At 36.7% G+C, this 15,129-nt stretch overlaps 2 protein-coding genes across 2 annotated transcripts; both read left to right on the top strand.

The window, feature by feature from the left end:
- Positions 1-1,930: 1,930 nt before the first annotated feature.
- On the top strand, positions 1,931-9,241 carry LOC109854722 (probable GPI-anchored adhesin-like protein PGA55). The gene is made up of 9 exons (XM_020428131.1): positions 1,931-2,014; positions 2,518-6,204; positions 6,293-6,702; positions 6,972-7,118; positions 7,224-7,345; positions 7,430-7,554; positions 7,660-7,943; positions 8,041-8,223; positions 8,327-9,241. The coding sequence occupies exons 2-9, from the start codon at positions 2,748-2,750 to the stop codon at positions 8,588-8,590; spliced, it is 4,992 nt and encodes a 1,663-aa protein (XP_020283720.1). The 5' UTR covers positions 1,931-2,014; positions 2,518-2,747; the 3' UTR covers positions 8,591-9,241.
- A 3,247-nt stretch (positions 9,242-12,488) lies between these two features.
- LOC109854712 (retinoblastoma-binding protein 5 homolog) lies at positions 12,489-15,069 on the top strand. Its single transcript, XM_020428110.1, has 7 exons — positions 12,489-13,033; positions 13,119-13,144; positions 13,230-13,402; positions 13,496-13,724; positions 13,836-14,291; positions 14,380-14,788; positions 14,945-15,069. The coding sequence occupies exons 1-7, from the start codon at positions 13,015-13,017 to the stop codon at positions 15,037-15,039; spliced, it is 1,407 nt and encodes a 468-aa protein (XP_020283699.1). The 5' UTR covers positions 12,489-13,014; the 3' UTR covers positions 15,040-15,069.
- Positions 15,070-15,129: the final 60 nt, after the last annotated feature.

The following is a 15,129-nucleotide window of genomic DNA, read 5'->3' on the forward strand; positions in this document are numbered from 1 at the left end:
TAACACACACACACACATGTAATTTTCTTTTCTCCCGATGTAACGTCTTTCTAATTATCGATCTGATTGCATTGTGTTTTAATATACGGGACAACGATCGTCTCGAATCGTTTACCACTTGCGTGATCTCTTCTTCTGTTAACGAGCGAAGATTGAAAATTTAATAAGTTTCTTGGTTGCGCGCCGATGTACCACTTTGCAAAGAATCTCTCGAGACGCGCGTCTCTACAAAAAAAAATTTCGAATTTTTATTTTTTATTTCGCTCCAAGGGCAGTGGCATTGGTACGCTTTGTATGATATCTGCGATATACTCAACTAAGTGTCTTAATTGTTGAATCCTATTTGTCCCTTGTAATGATAATGAGTAAGGCGATTTGCGAGTTTTACGAACTGCCTATTCATCATCTCTACACACACACACACACACACACAAACAAACAAACAAACACAAACACACACATTAGCAATAATTTGGCAGTTGTAAAAAATACAATTATAGATACAATATTACCTATTTCAATCAATAACATAATCGTACTCGCGTGTTATGCTATTATAATTCTTTCTTACTAGGAAATAGGAATTATAAATATATTCTTACATTTACGATTATATAATAAATGTTATTATATATTGTGATTATATATATATACATATGAATTTTCAGTGTCACGCACACACGTAACGTAATCAAATCTTTTTTTTATCCCGTCCCTGTTTACATAAGTTTGTTGTTTCCCGGAATTTTAATTGAAACAGAGAAGTATCGAAGATTTTTTTTTTTTAATTTTATAATCCAAGTAAAATTTGTAATTTTACTCGAAATACAAAATTCATAAATTTTTGCCACCATCAAATAAAATTTTATTATTTCAAACAAAGCATCTCTCGAGAGAGAGATAGAGAGAGAGAGAGAGAACGGAGGAAGTTTTCAAAATGTTTAAACTACACGCAAAGTGTTTAACTACGTACGTACGTGAGTTTTAACAAGCAACAGGTTGCCGATGTTGCCTTGACGTCTCTCTTTACACATTCGATAAAAGTTTCATCGTTGGCGAAGTCAAAATTTGTTGATAAAATCAACTCGCCTGGGCCGCGCGCAAACGTGATGATTTCCCGTGATTTACCTAAAACAGACGAAAGATGGCACGACTTATTGTTGACTAGAATCGAAATGGCAGCCAATAATGAGGCAGCGGTGTTATACGGTGCACAAGTATGGGACGTATAAATGTCGATGCGGAACGCTGCACCTGTAGACGATAAATAAATCCGCGCGAGAGAACGATGGATCGCCGCGACGTGTCCTAGAGCGGCATCCGGAAATGTGCTCGTCCTGATGCGATCGCACGCTCGGACCATGTGAGCATAACTCGTTCGCTGTTCGATGATGCTGGTGCCGCCAGCGTATCGCATATCGCGCGTTCGTAACTCGTGCTCCTGTAGCCATATTTATGGTATTATTCGCCGGGACGTGTACGATAGTCTGGTGAACATCGCACCATTCCGCGATATTCGGTCGTGTGGCTGTGCGTCTTTGAAAATAATAAGATCGTCCTCATCATTGTTATTGTCATTGGCATCGGCATTGTTATCGTCATCTTCATCAGCAGCAGCATCATCATCGTCATCATCGTCGTCGTCTTCGTCTTCGTCTTCATCTTCGTCTTCGTCTTTGTCTTCGTCTTCGTCAGGACTCGGTGGGCCGCGGGAACTGCTCCCGCGCTGAATATGCAGCGATTGCTTCATGCTGTCTTGTTGTCGTTGGACGTGCAGCATTCGGCGAACCGATTATTGTCATTATTACTGATTCCAGCTGAACGCTGTGGTACGGCCTCGACACATCGAGAAAAAGCCTCACAACCGAGTGATCCTGGATCCTTGCAATTGTCCGTTGTCTCTTGCCCGAGAAGGACTCGATTCCACTGCGTGGATTTCAGAGACGCCTAACAATCAATTGTTATGAATGTGCATTTTTTATTGTTGCTTCGCACCACATCTATTGTATGAAAAGTAAGTTATTTATTTTCTTCTATATTTATGTAAATAAATTTGTAAGAGGTTTACTTTGTGCTTTTTGTGCTTGTTAACAAGATTAATAGACTGTTGCAATAGTTGCTGCGTTTTCTATGTGTTTTGTTTTTTTTTTTTCTTTCAATGTGTATCAGTTTATTTTGTTTTACAGTAAGGTCTAGTTAAATAACGATATATAAAAGAATATATAAAAATTCTTACATCATATTACTGTTTAACGTAAAGTTCTATTGTATTATGCTGACGCATTATTTAGAATATTTATAGCCTCTTTTGCATGGATGCAATTGTTTTTTTTTTTTAAGTAAAAATTCTTTAAGACCAATTACATATTATATAATAATGTGACATATATAGTTTCTCAGTTTATTATAAAATGTGCTGTACACACACTCACAATTTGAAGAAATTGTGATTTTAATAATTTTGTTAGTAGCAGTATTCAAGTTTTATTATATAAAATGAAACATTGTATTTTTCAGATAAAATTGGGAGCTTCTTTCAACATGCTACGATAATTGGATAACTTTGAGAGTATACACTGGAGTTTTTAGTATAATCTACTATAAAAATAGTGTAAATAAGTAAGCACATAACAAAGTTGCGGATAGAATGTCACATAAGTACATTGGAATGTGTTTAACGACATTGTTCAGTGAGAGAGTTCGCTAAACTTTTACCAAGCAAGGCACTACAGTGCCTAGCTTGGGTAATGGATCCCGTTGGTTCCTGGTACACGTCCTATAATTGTCTTACCGGAGGTAGTACCACTGGAACATTTCAAGCCACATCACCAACTACAACCAGTGAAATTGTATCTCATCACGTAGTAACTGCCGCACAAGCAGTGCCATCAACGACCTCACAAATACTTTTACAAGCAGCCCATACATCAGCAACTCTGGCGGGTCAACCATCTCCTTTTAACCCTGGGGGGTTTTTATCTCCACCCCCTGTGGGTTACGACGTCTTTACGCCTCTGTTTCATCACAATAGCAAGCAAGTGCATTATGTTGCAGCTCAACAAAGACAAGTTCTTGTTCAAGCGCAAACAGCGTCGGTGACAAAACAAAATATCACAACTGAATCCGATATTCCTGCGTTAAAAGAAAATTATAGCATGGCGCATCAGGCTCCATTTTTTGAACAACAAGGAACTTCGACATCGCCAACGTCAACACTGGCCTGGACGCCACAGAACAATACGCAACTTCCAAGCCCTTTTGGCATTTTACCACACGAGAGTGTTGTACCGTCGTCTCCGGGTCCGCCTTCCACAAAAGCTAACAGCACCGGCTATGAAAACGCCTTCAACACTCATTTCAACACAACGGCTATAAATAACATCAATACATCTCAATTAACCAGCCCGACTGCGTGTAATACCGACTTTAAAGCGTCGGGATGTCCAGCTGACGCAAAAAAGTCAGTCAATGTGAGACCTCAATCGCCTACTGTTAACGCAAAGTCTCCACTAGTTTCCACTTCACAAACCAGTAATAATCAAACATTTTTTTATCAAGTTCCGACAACCTTTAATTCTGAAACTTTAACGAACAGTTATACGGCCGCTGGTAACGGGAGCCAATCCACTGCCAGAAACGGAAAAGTTCAGTCGTCGATGCAGCATCAGCAATCGTGTATCGTGACGACACCGAGCAATGTTACGGGAAAAGAATACAGAATACCGCAGTCGCCTTCAAGGTCAACCGCTTCAACGATTTTTTTGAACGCTTCTACGGGATCGGCTTCCGCGATCGAGGATAAGCAGGGAACTCGCAACAGTGGTTTCACGCCAACGCCGAACAAAGCGACCGTTACCACCACTCAACAGAATATTCAAACCAAGACGCAGAATAAGATTTATTCAGATTTGGGGAGCCACGGAGTCGAGCATCGCAGGAACGAGCAACAAGGACATGATACTAGCCAATCGTCTCCGATTAGCTTCTCTATTATGGATAATCGCAGTTTAAACTATGCAGCGAATAATACTGCAAATTGCAACAACAACAGTGGCAAGCTTACGAGCAACCAAAGAACGTCATCCAACAGCAATTTACAATCCTCACATTCTCAGCAGCAGCAGCAGCAGCAGCAGCAACAACAAACGTTTCACGTTTTGAATCAACAACAGCAACCACAAACTACTTCTTACAGACATTATTTAGGAGGATCAACAAGCGATACGGAATATCATTCAAACAGATCAAAATCTGCGACTTCGACGGATTCTGCTTACTCTTCCAATACCTCAACGCAGAATGGACCCGATTGCAGTGTCGTTGTTCCACGGCGACCAAGTCCTTTGCAGGCTCATTCGCAAGCCAGTCCGTTGGGACACGTTCCGAGTCCGGCGTATCCTATGTATAATAGTCCAATGGCGACCATGTCGTCTCCGTCACCGTTGCAACAACACGCCGAGAACACCAGCAGTCAGTGTGCCAATAGCACATCATACAAAAGTGGGGTGCAACAAGTAACTCCGCCATCGCCTCTGGACGTCACCATTTCCAGACCGGCGTCGCAAGGACAGGTCGCGTATTCGTCAGTGATCACACGAGCATTGGGCACCGCGGAGAACAACAAGGCTACTTACAACGTGGAGAGTAAAACGTACGATAGACAGCAGCAAGACTTTTCGCAGAAGCAACAAGCCTGTTGGGAGAATGACAATAGGCAAACAGTCAATGGCAACAGAAAGTTCTCGGCCACCGTATATAGCGGCACGAACACAGCGACCGGCGCGGACATAAGTGCGCAGAATCTGCAACAAATACAAAGGCTGATAAACGTGTCGGAAAGACAGCAACCTTATTTCGAGGCCACTCCAATGCAAGAACACTTGAACAGTTGCAGGGGAGACCCGATGACCGTTGTGAAAAATTTGCAAACGCTGCAACAGGGCTCTTGTGAATTGCAACAGCACGCCACTACTGTTCTAACCGGCACGACGACGGAGCAGCAAAAACAGGCTGAGGAACGACAAAAGGCTGATTGTGCTAACAAGAAGAGGAAGAGCTTGGACAAGAGCGGACATAGCGCTCCGTTATCAAACGAGATTGCGGGTGGCGCAACGATGACGGAATACCTCAACAGAGTGCCTCCACCGGCACATCACAATGCTTCAAATCAACAACAGCAGAACGGTTATTTCGACTTTGAACGGTGGAATTTATCCGCGCCACATCACAAGATGTTTCCTTCCGCGTCCAATGCGGCAGGATGCATGTATAGTTCTCAGTCGTCGTTACATCACTCGGGCAATTTTGTCGGCACTTCGGCTCACCAACACCAATCGTTATTGGTGTCGCATCACCCACCACCTTCCATCACGTACTTCCCGGCTTTCCATATTCCCGCGGGTCATCATCCGCATCATCCGCACGAATTTCAGTCTTCGATTGAAATAACGCCAATAGGATACAGCGAAAACAACGCCAATCAAAACGCCAATTATAATCAAGAGATCAGAGACGACCAGCCTAAAGTGATTGTTCCTAATATTGAGGAGGAATTGGGCTTCCTTCAGCAAGATCAACAATTAATACAGAGCATGAATCAAATGAACAAGGACCTCAAACAACAACCCAACAGGGACCACAACGCGGGATTTATGACGAGCTATTTGAAGTTTTTGCACGGTGAAAGAGATCCATCTCCGCCGCCCGCTATTCGCGGTGGCAGGAAAGCGACGTGGAACAGATCAAAGCCGTACATACCGGGTAAACCCACGGAAAGTGCGGCTAACAGTGATCCCGTCAGAAAGGAGAAACCGACGGCGACTAAAGAAACCTCAGTCAAGGAAACACCGGCGATAGATTACGCCAACGATCCTAGATATTTCCCACTGCCGAAAGAAAGGAAAAAACCGAACTTTGATTCAAGCGATGATGGATTTACCAGCGACGACGACTTTCTGTTTCCTCCTAAGAAAACTGAGAAGAAAGTCCAGAACACAACCAACACTACGAATAATGTTGAAGTTGTTCCTGTAAAACCTGAAGGAAAGCGTAGAAAAGGCCGGCCTATTAAGCCTGGTGGTCCTACGGATAGGAAAAGAAGAGCTGCTGCTGCAGCAGCGGCAGCGGCGGCGGCGGCGGCGGCAGCAGGAGGAGGAGGAGGAGGAGGAGTAGCAGAGAAGAAGTCTTCGAAGAAAAGTGAAGAAGGTATATATAAAAGAGCAAACACTTAAACATTTGATATGTAATAAACTGTATTTATACGATTGTAAAACTGTGGATGTATTTTGCACAGTGGATCCTTTGATTCTTCCTCCTAGACGCGAGATGTCGAGGAGGAAAGCGAAGGAAAAAACTTCAGTGAAACAATATTTGGAGAGACAACAGGGTATAGATTATTTCGATAATGACGAGGAACAAGTTGATTCCGACTCGGACCCCGCTTGGACGCCTGCTGCAAAACTGGTCGGGGATGAGGAAGAGAAGAGAAAGAAACGCGGCAGACCCGTGATCACTAAAAAAGTTCGGAAGATATTGGAGGAAGACGGATATTCGTCAGGGGAACCTATTATCACAAAAAAATCAACGAGAAAGAAACACGATGTGTTTTCAAAAAGTTCTAATAATCCAGGCAAGCTTTCTTCGAAACCCGATGTAAAAACGACAGCAGCAAGTGACGAAGAAATCGAGATCTCACCGTTTAAGGTATCTCAAAGCACATTCTCTCTCTCTCTCTCTCTCTCTCTCTGCAAAACTCACATTTGTATTATAATAATTTTAACACGTCGTGTCATGTAAATAATCTATATTGTATTTTACGCATGCAGCATTTCCTAGGCAACTCAGAATATGTGGTAATTTTTTTAACTCTGTTTTTGTGTTTCGATATTTATTTATTTATATTTTAAAAGTTAGAGAAAACAATCTCTGCGCGTTAAGTTGTGCAAGATTTTTTATTCTTACTTTTGTTTTAGTCGGGCGAATTTATTGTGGTGAAAACAGATCTGAACGAAGAGGATCCTCCTCTTTGGAGGATAGACGGCAAATTGTTACTTCAGAAATACGAACCGTTCAAATCTGACAAATCCGGTGGGAAAATATTATACAGAAACATATCTACGGTAAATTTAACTAATTTGTTATAAAAGTACATGTGTGCTCTACAGGCAACACAACAATTAAATACAATTAATTACATTGTGTGTGTGTATTGTTCGTTTTTGTAGTATTCCCCGTGGGACTCAAAGAGTCGTCACCTTTATCAACCGGTGCCAGTTAAGTTTTGGCAGCAAGATAAGACGGAAACAATTGTGGAATTCTTGAGAGACGAAATGATTATTTACGACAGGTAAGCAGAAAAATATTTTAAATAAGTTTTTGATTACGATGTTGGATATTTGTTTAATATTTATTTGTTTTTCTGACTTTTTAGCGAGAACATCGACAGATCAATGAAAGAGACCGAGAAATATCAAGATAATTTCGAGGTATACTTACAGACATTGATCTCGCAAGCCTTGGATTCAAATTTTCTTACCGAGATATTTCAAGAACAAGGTGAGAAACGAGCAACACACAATGAATTTAAACTGCAGCTTTCTGCAGCACTTTTCAAAATAACCGCATGCGCGACAATTTATATATCTTGTTATTATTGTTTAGATGAGTATTTCTTGTCAAACGTCAAAGTTGTCGATGATGTAACGGAGGAGAAAAAACGTTGTCTCTTGTCCACAACCAAATGGAAACCGAATGTCGTGACAGCGATATCAACGTGGCCCTGTCTTAATGTGCTTAAAGAATTATCGGCGTCCGAATATAAAGGGAAATCGTGCGCCGGTTGTCAGCACAATAACATCTATGCGAGGGTTCTGCTTTACGGGCAACCATATAACAGCACCACGTTGGAAGGCTCGCCACCAGATCCACGAATACCTCAAGAAAAAGTACTTTACGCGCGATGAAACATACTAAAATACATCAAAAACTATCTCTTGTTGACCGTTTATTTTTAATTTTAATTATTCTTGTCTGCGCTCTTAGGATTTTCTGTTTTGCCGCATTTGCCAAAAGAAGATAGATTTGTACAATAAAGTCACTCATCAGAAGTATTTAATGTTTTTGGAATGTGCGAGAAGAGTGGCAGACAAAAAGATAGCCGATCCGGATAAGGATACTACGATAATATTAAATGAATTATTAGCAGACGAAGCATGGTTGAATCAAGTGAGTATTTTACGAATAATTTTCTACATGTATGTATAAAACTATTTGTTTTTTTTTGAAGTTAGAAGTAACGATATATTAAATAAAACCGAGCGTGTTTTAGATTTTTAAAGAAGTAAGAGCTATTTGGGCTGAAATCGACAGTGTGGAGCAGCAAGCCAAGATCAAGGCGAGATCAAACACGACTCTGTCGGCACCAGTAAAACCATCTCACGTAGCAGAGACAACAATCACTAGTGCTTCTACTGTACTTACATCTAAAGGAACTGCTAATACTTCTGATTCACAGGTGCCTATACAGAATACCGAGAGCAATCTAGAAACAACGTCAAACAATAACTCGCAGATGAGCAGCGAGCCATCTTAGTGGTGTTGTGACTATTCGCATTTGACGCAAAATGCGCTGAGAACTAAACTATTACGAGTTCGGTGATGTTCAGCGAAGCGTTAAACAATCGTTGTGCCGATTAAAACTTCTTATCTTATTGCGACAACAGTGAAAAATCTTATTTATACAAAAAGTTATATGCAGATAACCGAATTTAAAAATGTGATTGAAAAATCGTAGTTAAAGCGATAAGCCATAGTACATTAGGTAACTATAGGGAAACGGGATTTCGGAGACACAAGACACGTGCAACTATAACTATATGTATATATATATATATACATATATATATATATATATATATATATATATATATGTAATATAAATATTTAAGTTTGGTATAAAGTTTAGCTTTAGCGTGAAAAAAACAGAATTTTGCCATTACAATATAGCATAATAAAAATGATAGTGCATAAAATAATGATGAATTCCGAAATATGAATGTGAATAAATAGATATATACATATATATATATATATAAATAATTTAATCTTTGTATAATCTTCGTGATAATCTTGCAACATATATTCTGATGATGTGTGATGAGATCTGAGAGATATGTGGCAACATTATATAGTGATATATATATAATATATATTATATGTCACAAAAATATATATTATATTTAATAATGACGTATATAATAATTATTGACGTATATTATTATATACATCATATATATAGTATTATATATATCCTTGTACATCACACAATAATATATATTATATATTATAACGTATCTCTCTCAAGCGTCATTACTTGACGCTATCGTGTGTGTGCATTCTCAAATTGCGGATGTAATCCGTGCGAACGTGCGTAAAAAGTGCGTTGTCTCATGTGTCTGTACATGCGTTATTGTTTTCTGAAAACAACTTTTTATCGATTGTGTATTTAAGACGGGTTTTGATAACCTATTGTGACAAACAATTTGAAATCGATGGAAACGAAAAAAGAACTCGCACAGTTCTTTCGCTTCTCAATCAAGACCATTGTGTCCAGATCTCTTATGCGTTAAATAACTTTTTCAATAATCTGCCAACGAAAGTATCCGTTTTGACATAATAAATGATCTTGAACGGGACGTATTAAATATGCCACAAAAAAATTATTGTATCGTTAGAATAATTTGTTCAGAATTTGAAAATTGCTAGCAATACTCTTATGCTATTTGCAAAAAAGAAAGTTTGAAAACATTTTCTAAAATGTGGAACATTTCTTTCAAAATACTTGATTTTGTGTTATACATACTTTGTTTTCGATGTATTATCTCGTGAAGATTTATTCGGTGAACATTTTTCAATTACATGTACATATGTATTTAAATTTTTAAACATAAGGCGATTCAATTGTATAAATGAATTTTGAACATAATACCGATTTAGTGTGTAACATAATACCGACTTAGTGTGAATCGTCTTTTAAAGGTCAAGATTGTTGTTTCTATTCTTATTGCTATTATCAACTATTTTCCATATCTGTTCACACACAATACAGATATATTTAAGTTAAAAAACTTGCGTTTGTTTTTATAATTTATATCTATTGAGACAGAAGACAAAGCATACAGTTCGATGTGCGTGATTAGAATGTGTAAGAAGGATATTTTTGTTGATTTTATATGTCCGATAGAAAAATTTCCATACACACACATCACACTTAGATTTATTTTAAAACGTATACAAGTTTTGAGAACAAAACGTGGATGCAAAAACGACATAGATAATACGATAATAATTTTGTAGTTAAAGAGTTTAGATACAATAATGCCAGTTTATGTGTAAATGCAAGGGGAAACATCGAAGTAATATCTAGTAATATAAAGAAAAAAATTTCCTATTAAACTTTAAAGAATTATAATTATTTATAATTCTGGAACACACTCTAGTTTCTAACAAACTATATATATATATGTATTTGTTCACACACACAAATCTATTTTTTTATAAATTCTATTCGTATCTCTACTCTGAAAACTCGAAACTTGGTATCGTATTTAAATTAATAAGAGCGAGGTATAAGTATCGTATTTTACCTTCTGTTATTACATTAAGAGCGTTTCTACAGATAATTTTCAATACAACAGGTAGATTTATATTATAACTCGATCTTTATCATCTTTATTACTTTTATGTACTTTTATGTACACATTAAATACAATTACATTACATACATAGAGAATATATTTTAAGTAACACTCTCCGTGCTTACTATAAATTTAATTATACTAATTAATTAATTAATTACGTTACATCACCATTATTGATGTAATAGTTGTTTAAAATCTTTAACTGTTTAAGTTTTTAACTTGTTTGCAGAAAAAGATTTATTGAAATACATTGACAGAATATTCTTTCTCTAATAAAGAGTAGAATGGTGATATGTGTGTCGCGAATGTATTTTTTGAAGATGAGAGAGAGAGAGAGAGAAAGAGAGAGAGAGAGAGAGAGAGAGTTGTAACAAATTATATTTGTAAATTATAAAAAAATATAACAATAAGAGAGAAAAACTAATTGACTGCAGCGAACATGTGTGTTTAGCGAAAACAAAACCGTGAAACAAAACTTGAAGCATTTTTTTGTATGTTTTTTGAACAAAATCAAAATTCATGTATCAATAATTATTCTTTAGTAACAATCAGTTGTATAATAAATTAATGGTTTATAATAAGAGACGTGAGAGAAATTAAAACACGGGCATTAGACACACTAATGCGGAATGACTAAACAAAGGAAAGATATATACATATATATATATATATATATATATGTATAAAAAAAAGATCTTTTCAGCGAATGTGCCATGCATCAATTCATATCGAGAGTAACTTGTAGTGCGTGCGACAATTCAATCTGCAACACATGAAACGTTAACAAGAATTTACTGAATTTTCTTTTAATAAGATGATTGTATTATCGCACGTATTATACATAACTCAGTATACAAAAAATATACAGTTACATATACATATTATCTGTGTGTTATATAAAAACAACACTTTACCATGTGTGTGTTAGATTATAATTTTTATTTTTAGAACGTATTTCTTTTTGAATTATTTGTCCAGTTTTGAGTTATGTTACTTTTTATCTTTGTGCAAGTACCGGTTACGAAAAATTAATACTGGTAAAATATGACGTTGCAGTATTTTCTGTTATTAATATAAACAAAATTAAGATGATCTATATATAAGTAGTTATATAAATATTATATTCTAGCAAACTATTAATATCGCATAATTTATGTTTTTATTATCCATTTTTCAATAAAATTTGAAAAATTTATACAAAAGTGTGTATAGCAGATCTTGTTATAAGACAATTTTTGATAATTCTTGTGAGACCTCCGGATGATGGTCAAATTGTCTTATAAGAAGACCCTTTTCAAATTTTGCGCATTGAAAAACAAGTGAGAACTTGTAAAAGTATTTTTTAACATTTTGTGTCCACAGTGTCAGAAATCGGTCCAAAATCTCAGTCTGAGGCCAGGAACATATAAAAAAAATTTAGGCGTCGTCACTAAGGGTCATTCTACAATGAGTTGAAAATGTTCCAGTTGCAAATATACTAGGGAAAAAGTATTATTTTATGTGCTGCGATTGCCAGTTGCTGTTGCTAAAAGTTAAAAGTTGACCAACTTTCTTTTGGCAACCGCAACGGCCCCAAGTGCAACTGAAAAAAATACTTTTCTCCCAGTAGTTACCATCTTTTGCACCTGGCAAGGGGACATTTTCAACTAATTTGTGCCCTAAGACTTTAACGCCCGTTTTCATCATCTCCGCTTAACTTAATCGGCAATTAAGTATCAGTCGTGATTGGTCTATTTTGCTGAACGATTAATGCGACTGGCAATTTCAATGGAATAATTGGCCGATTAATTAAGTTAATCAAAGATGATGGAAACGAGCGTAAGGAGTAAGACTTAGGTTCATTCCACAATGAGTTGCAATGAGTTGTCTCTGTTAACGGCCCTTTAGTCATCACAATACCGAACCAAAACTAACCTTCTCTCTGGTTAAACATAACCACGTCAAAACCATCGCAACTCTGACTGATTATTGACGTAGCGCAAAAAGCTTTGAAAAAGCTGACAGTTGACGCAATTTGTGCAGAGACTCAGTGATCACAACAATTACCGTTAAATATTACATAAAAACATAGTAAACACAAGTTGATGATACCGGTTTGATGTTAAAAAGTTTCATTTGAGACTGACGGTACAATAAAGAATGTTAAAGAACACAAAAACAAACATGAGATAGGGATTTGTGTACAAAATGCTTATCAATTAAAAACTAAGAGATGATGTGCTAAAAACATAAAAAGTTCACAAAGTAGAGCTGAAGAAAGCTTTGTGATATCCAACTTTCTTCTTTCTGTACAAAGTGACAACAGTTGTCAAAAAAAATGAATTTGGAGTTATTAGGTGAGTGATCAATAGTAATAATTATATTATTAATAACATTAGTATAAAATTTGATTCAAGTCTTTATCATTATTTTGTTTTTCAGAATCTTTTGGTCAAAACTATCCAGAGGTATGTAATATCAATTGTAATTCTGTTATTGTAATAGTTTTATTTATAATTTAATTTTTTTAATTAATAATTGAATTGGTTTCAGGAATTTGATGGTACTTTAGACTCTCTGTCTTTTGCTGTGACTTGTACATTTAATAAAAGAGGAACACTGCTGGCTGTTGGATGCAATGACGGAAGAATAGTAATTTGGGATTTTCTGACACGTGGTATAGCCAAGATTATCAGTGCTCATGTACATCCTGTTTGTTCCTTAAGGTACATATAAACTTGTATACAAGTTTATATACAAAAGTATTTAGATGTATAAGTAAATGTTTATTTTATATGAGTTTTTTTTTTTTTATATAGTTGGTCCAGAAATGGTCATAAGATCTTGAGTGCTTCTACAGATAATAATGTGTGCATATGGGATGTTCTGTCTGGAGAATGTGATCAGAAATATAGATTTCCTTCACCAATACTGAAAGTACAGTTTAATCCAAGAAATTCTAATAAGTTTTTGGTATGTCCAATACGCCATGCTGCTGTTATGGTTGATGTTGAGGGAACACACAGAGTTCTACCACTTGATGAAGATGTATGTGTCATTATCAAATGTTTCTTATATTAACAGTGAATAAAGTTCAAGGTTTTGTTACACAAATTTTAATCCACATATGTATCTGAAACAGTATTACTTTAACTTTAGAGTGACTTGAACATAGTAGCATCTTTTGATCGACGTGGTGAATATGTTTACACTGGAAACGCCCGTGGCAGAGTTCTAGTACTTGATGCCGAGACATTGGCTGTAAAAGCTTCTTACAAAATAACACAAGGAACTGCTAGTAACACGGCAGTAAAAAGTATTGAGTTTGCGCGTCGCGGCTCGTGTTTCCTGGTTAGTACGTCTGACAGAGTGATTCGCGTATACGATAGTACTGAGATATTGGCATGTGGCAAGGACGGTGAACCCGAACCGATTCAAAAATTACAAGATCTGGTAAATAAAACAATGTGGAAAAAATGTTGTTTTTCGGGTGACGGTGAATATGTGTGCGCTGGAACAACAAGAACGCATGCTCTTTATATTTGGGAAAAAAGTATTGGAAATTTACTAAAAATCTTGCACGGTACTAAAGGCGAACTTTTACTCGATGTTGTGGTAAGATATTGATTTTTCTATTTTTGTTTGTTAAAAAGAATAAAGCAATAAAATTGTATTTGTAATGTAATGTTTTGTTTTTCTTTAGTGGCATCCGGTGAGGCCTATAATTGCGTCTGTGGCATCGGGTGTGGTGTCTATTTGGGCACAAAACCAGGTCGAGAATTGGTCTGCATTTGCACCAGATTTCAAGGAACTAGATGAAAACGTTGAATACGAAGAAAGAGAGAGCGAATTCGATTTGAGTGACGAAGATAAGTCCGTGGTACAAGGAGAAGAGACTCAGGATGAAGAAATAGAAGTTGATGTTGCATCAATTGATAAGGTCGCTGCATTCTGCAGCTCCGATGAAGAGACTGAAGATGTCGGTTCTCTTCAATTCCTACCCATATCTCCGGATGTGGAGGAGTCCGAAGATACTCAAATAGCATCTCATGAACCGCCAACAAAAAAATACCGTTCCCATGATATAAATTTACAAGGTGCACCGACTGACGGTAAGTTTCCAATTATAATTTATGTAAAATTACATGTAATTTATGTAGCAATATAAATAATATAAATAATATATATTGTAAAGCAATTTTAGCAACACGAGTTCGTAATGAATAATATATTCACACATCTACATGTGTATACGAATTTATTTGCAGAAACTCATCCTCACGTTTTGTTATTAACTAAGGGAAAAGATAAACCAACAACAAAAAAGGGAAGACCGCGACTGGAGCACAGAAAGGGAAAATGATTTGCGATGACATGTATTTTAAATTTTCACAAAGAGAAAATAAAAAAAATTCTTTGTGCACAATTTAGATTTTGCAGTGAAACTCCTAAT

This window comes from Pseudomyrmex gracilis, unplaced genomic scaffold (assembly GCF_002006095.1).
Source record: "Pseudomyrmex gracilis isolate BER0280 unplaced genomic scaffold, ASM200609v1 scaffold_72, whole genome shotgun sequence".
Classification (NCBI taxonomy): Eukaryota; Metazoa; Arthropoda; class Insecta; order Hymenoptera; family Formicidae; genus Pseudomyrmex; species Pseudomyrmex gracilis.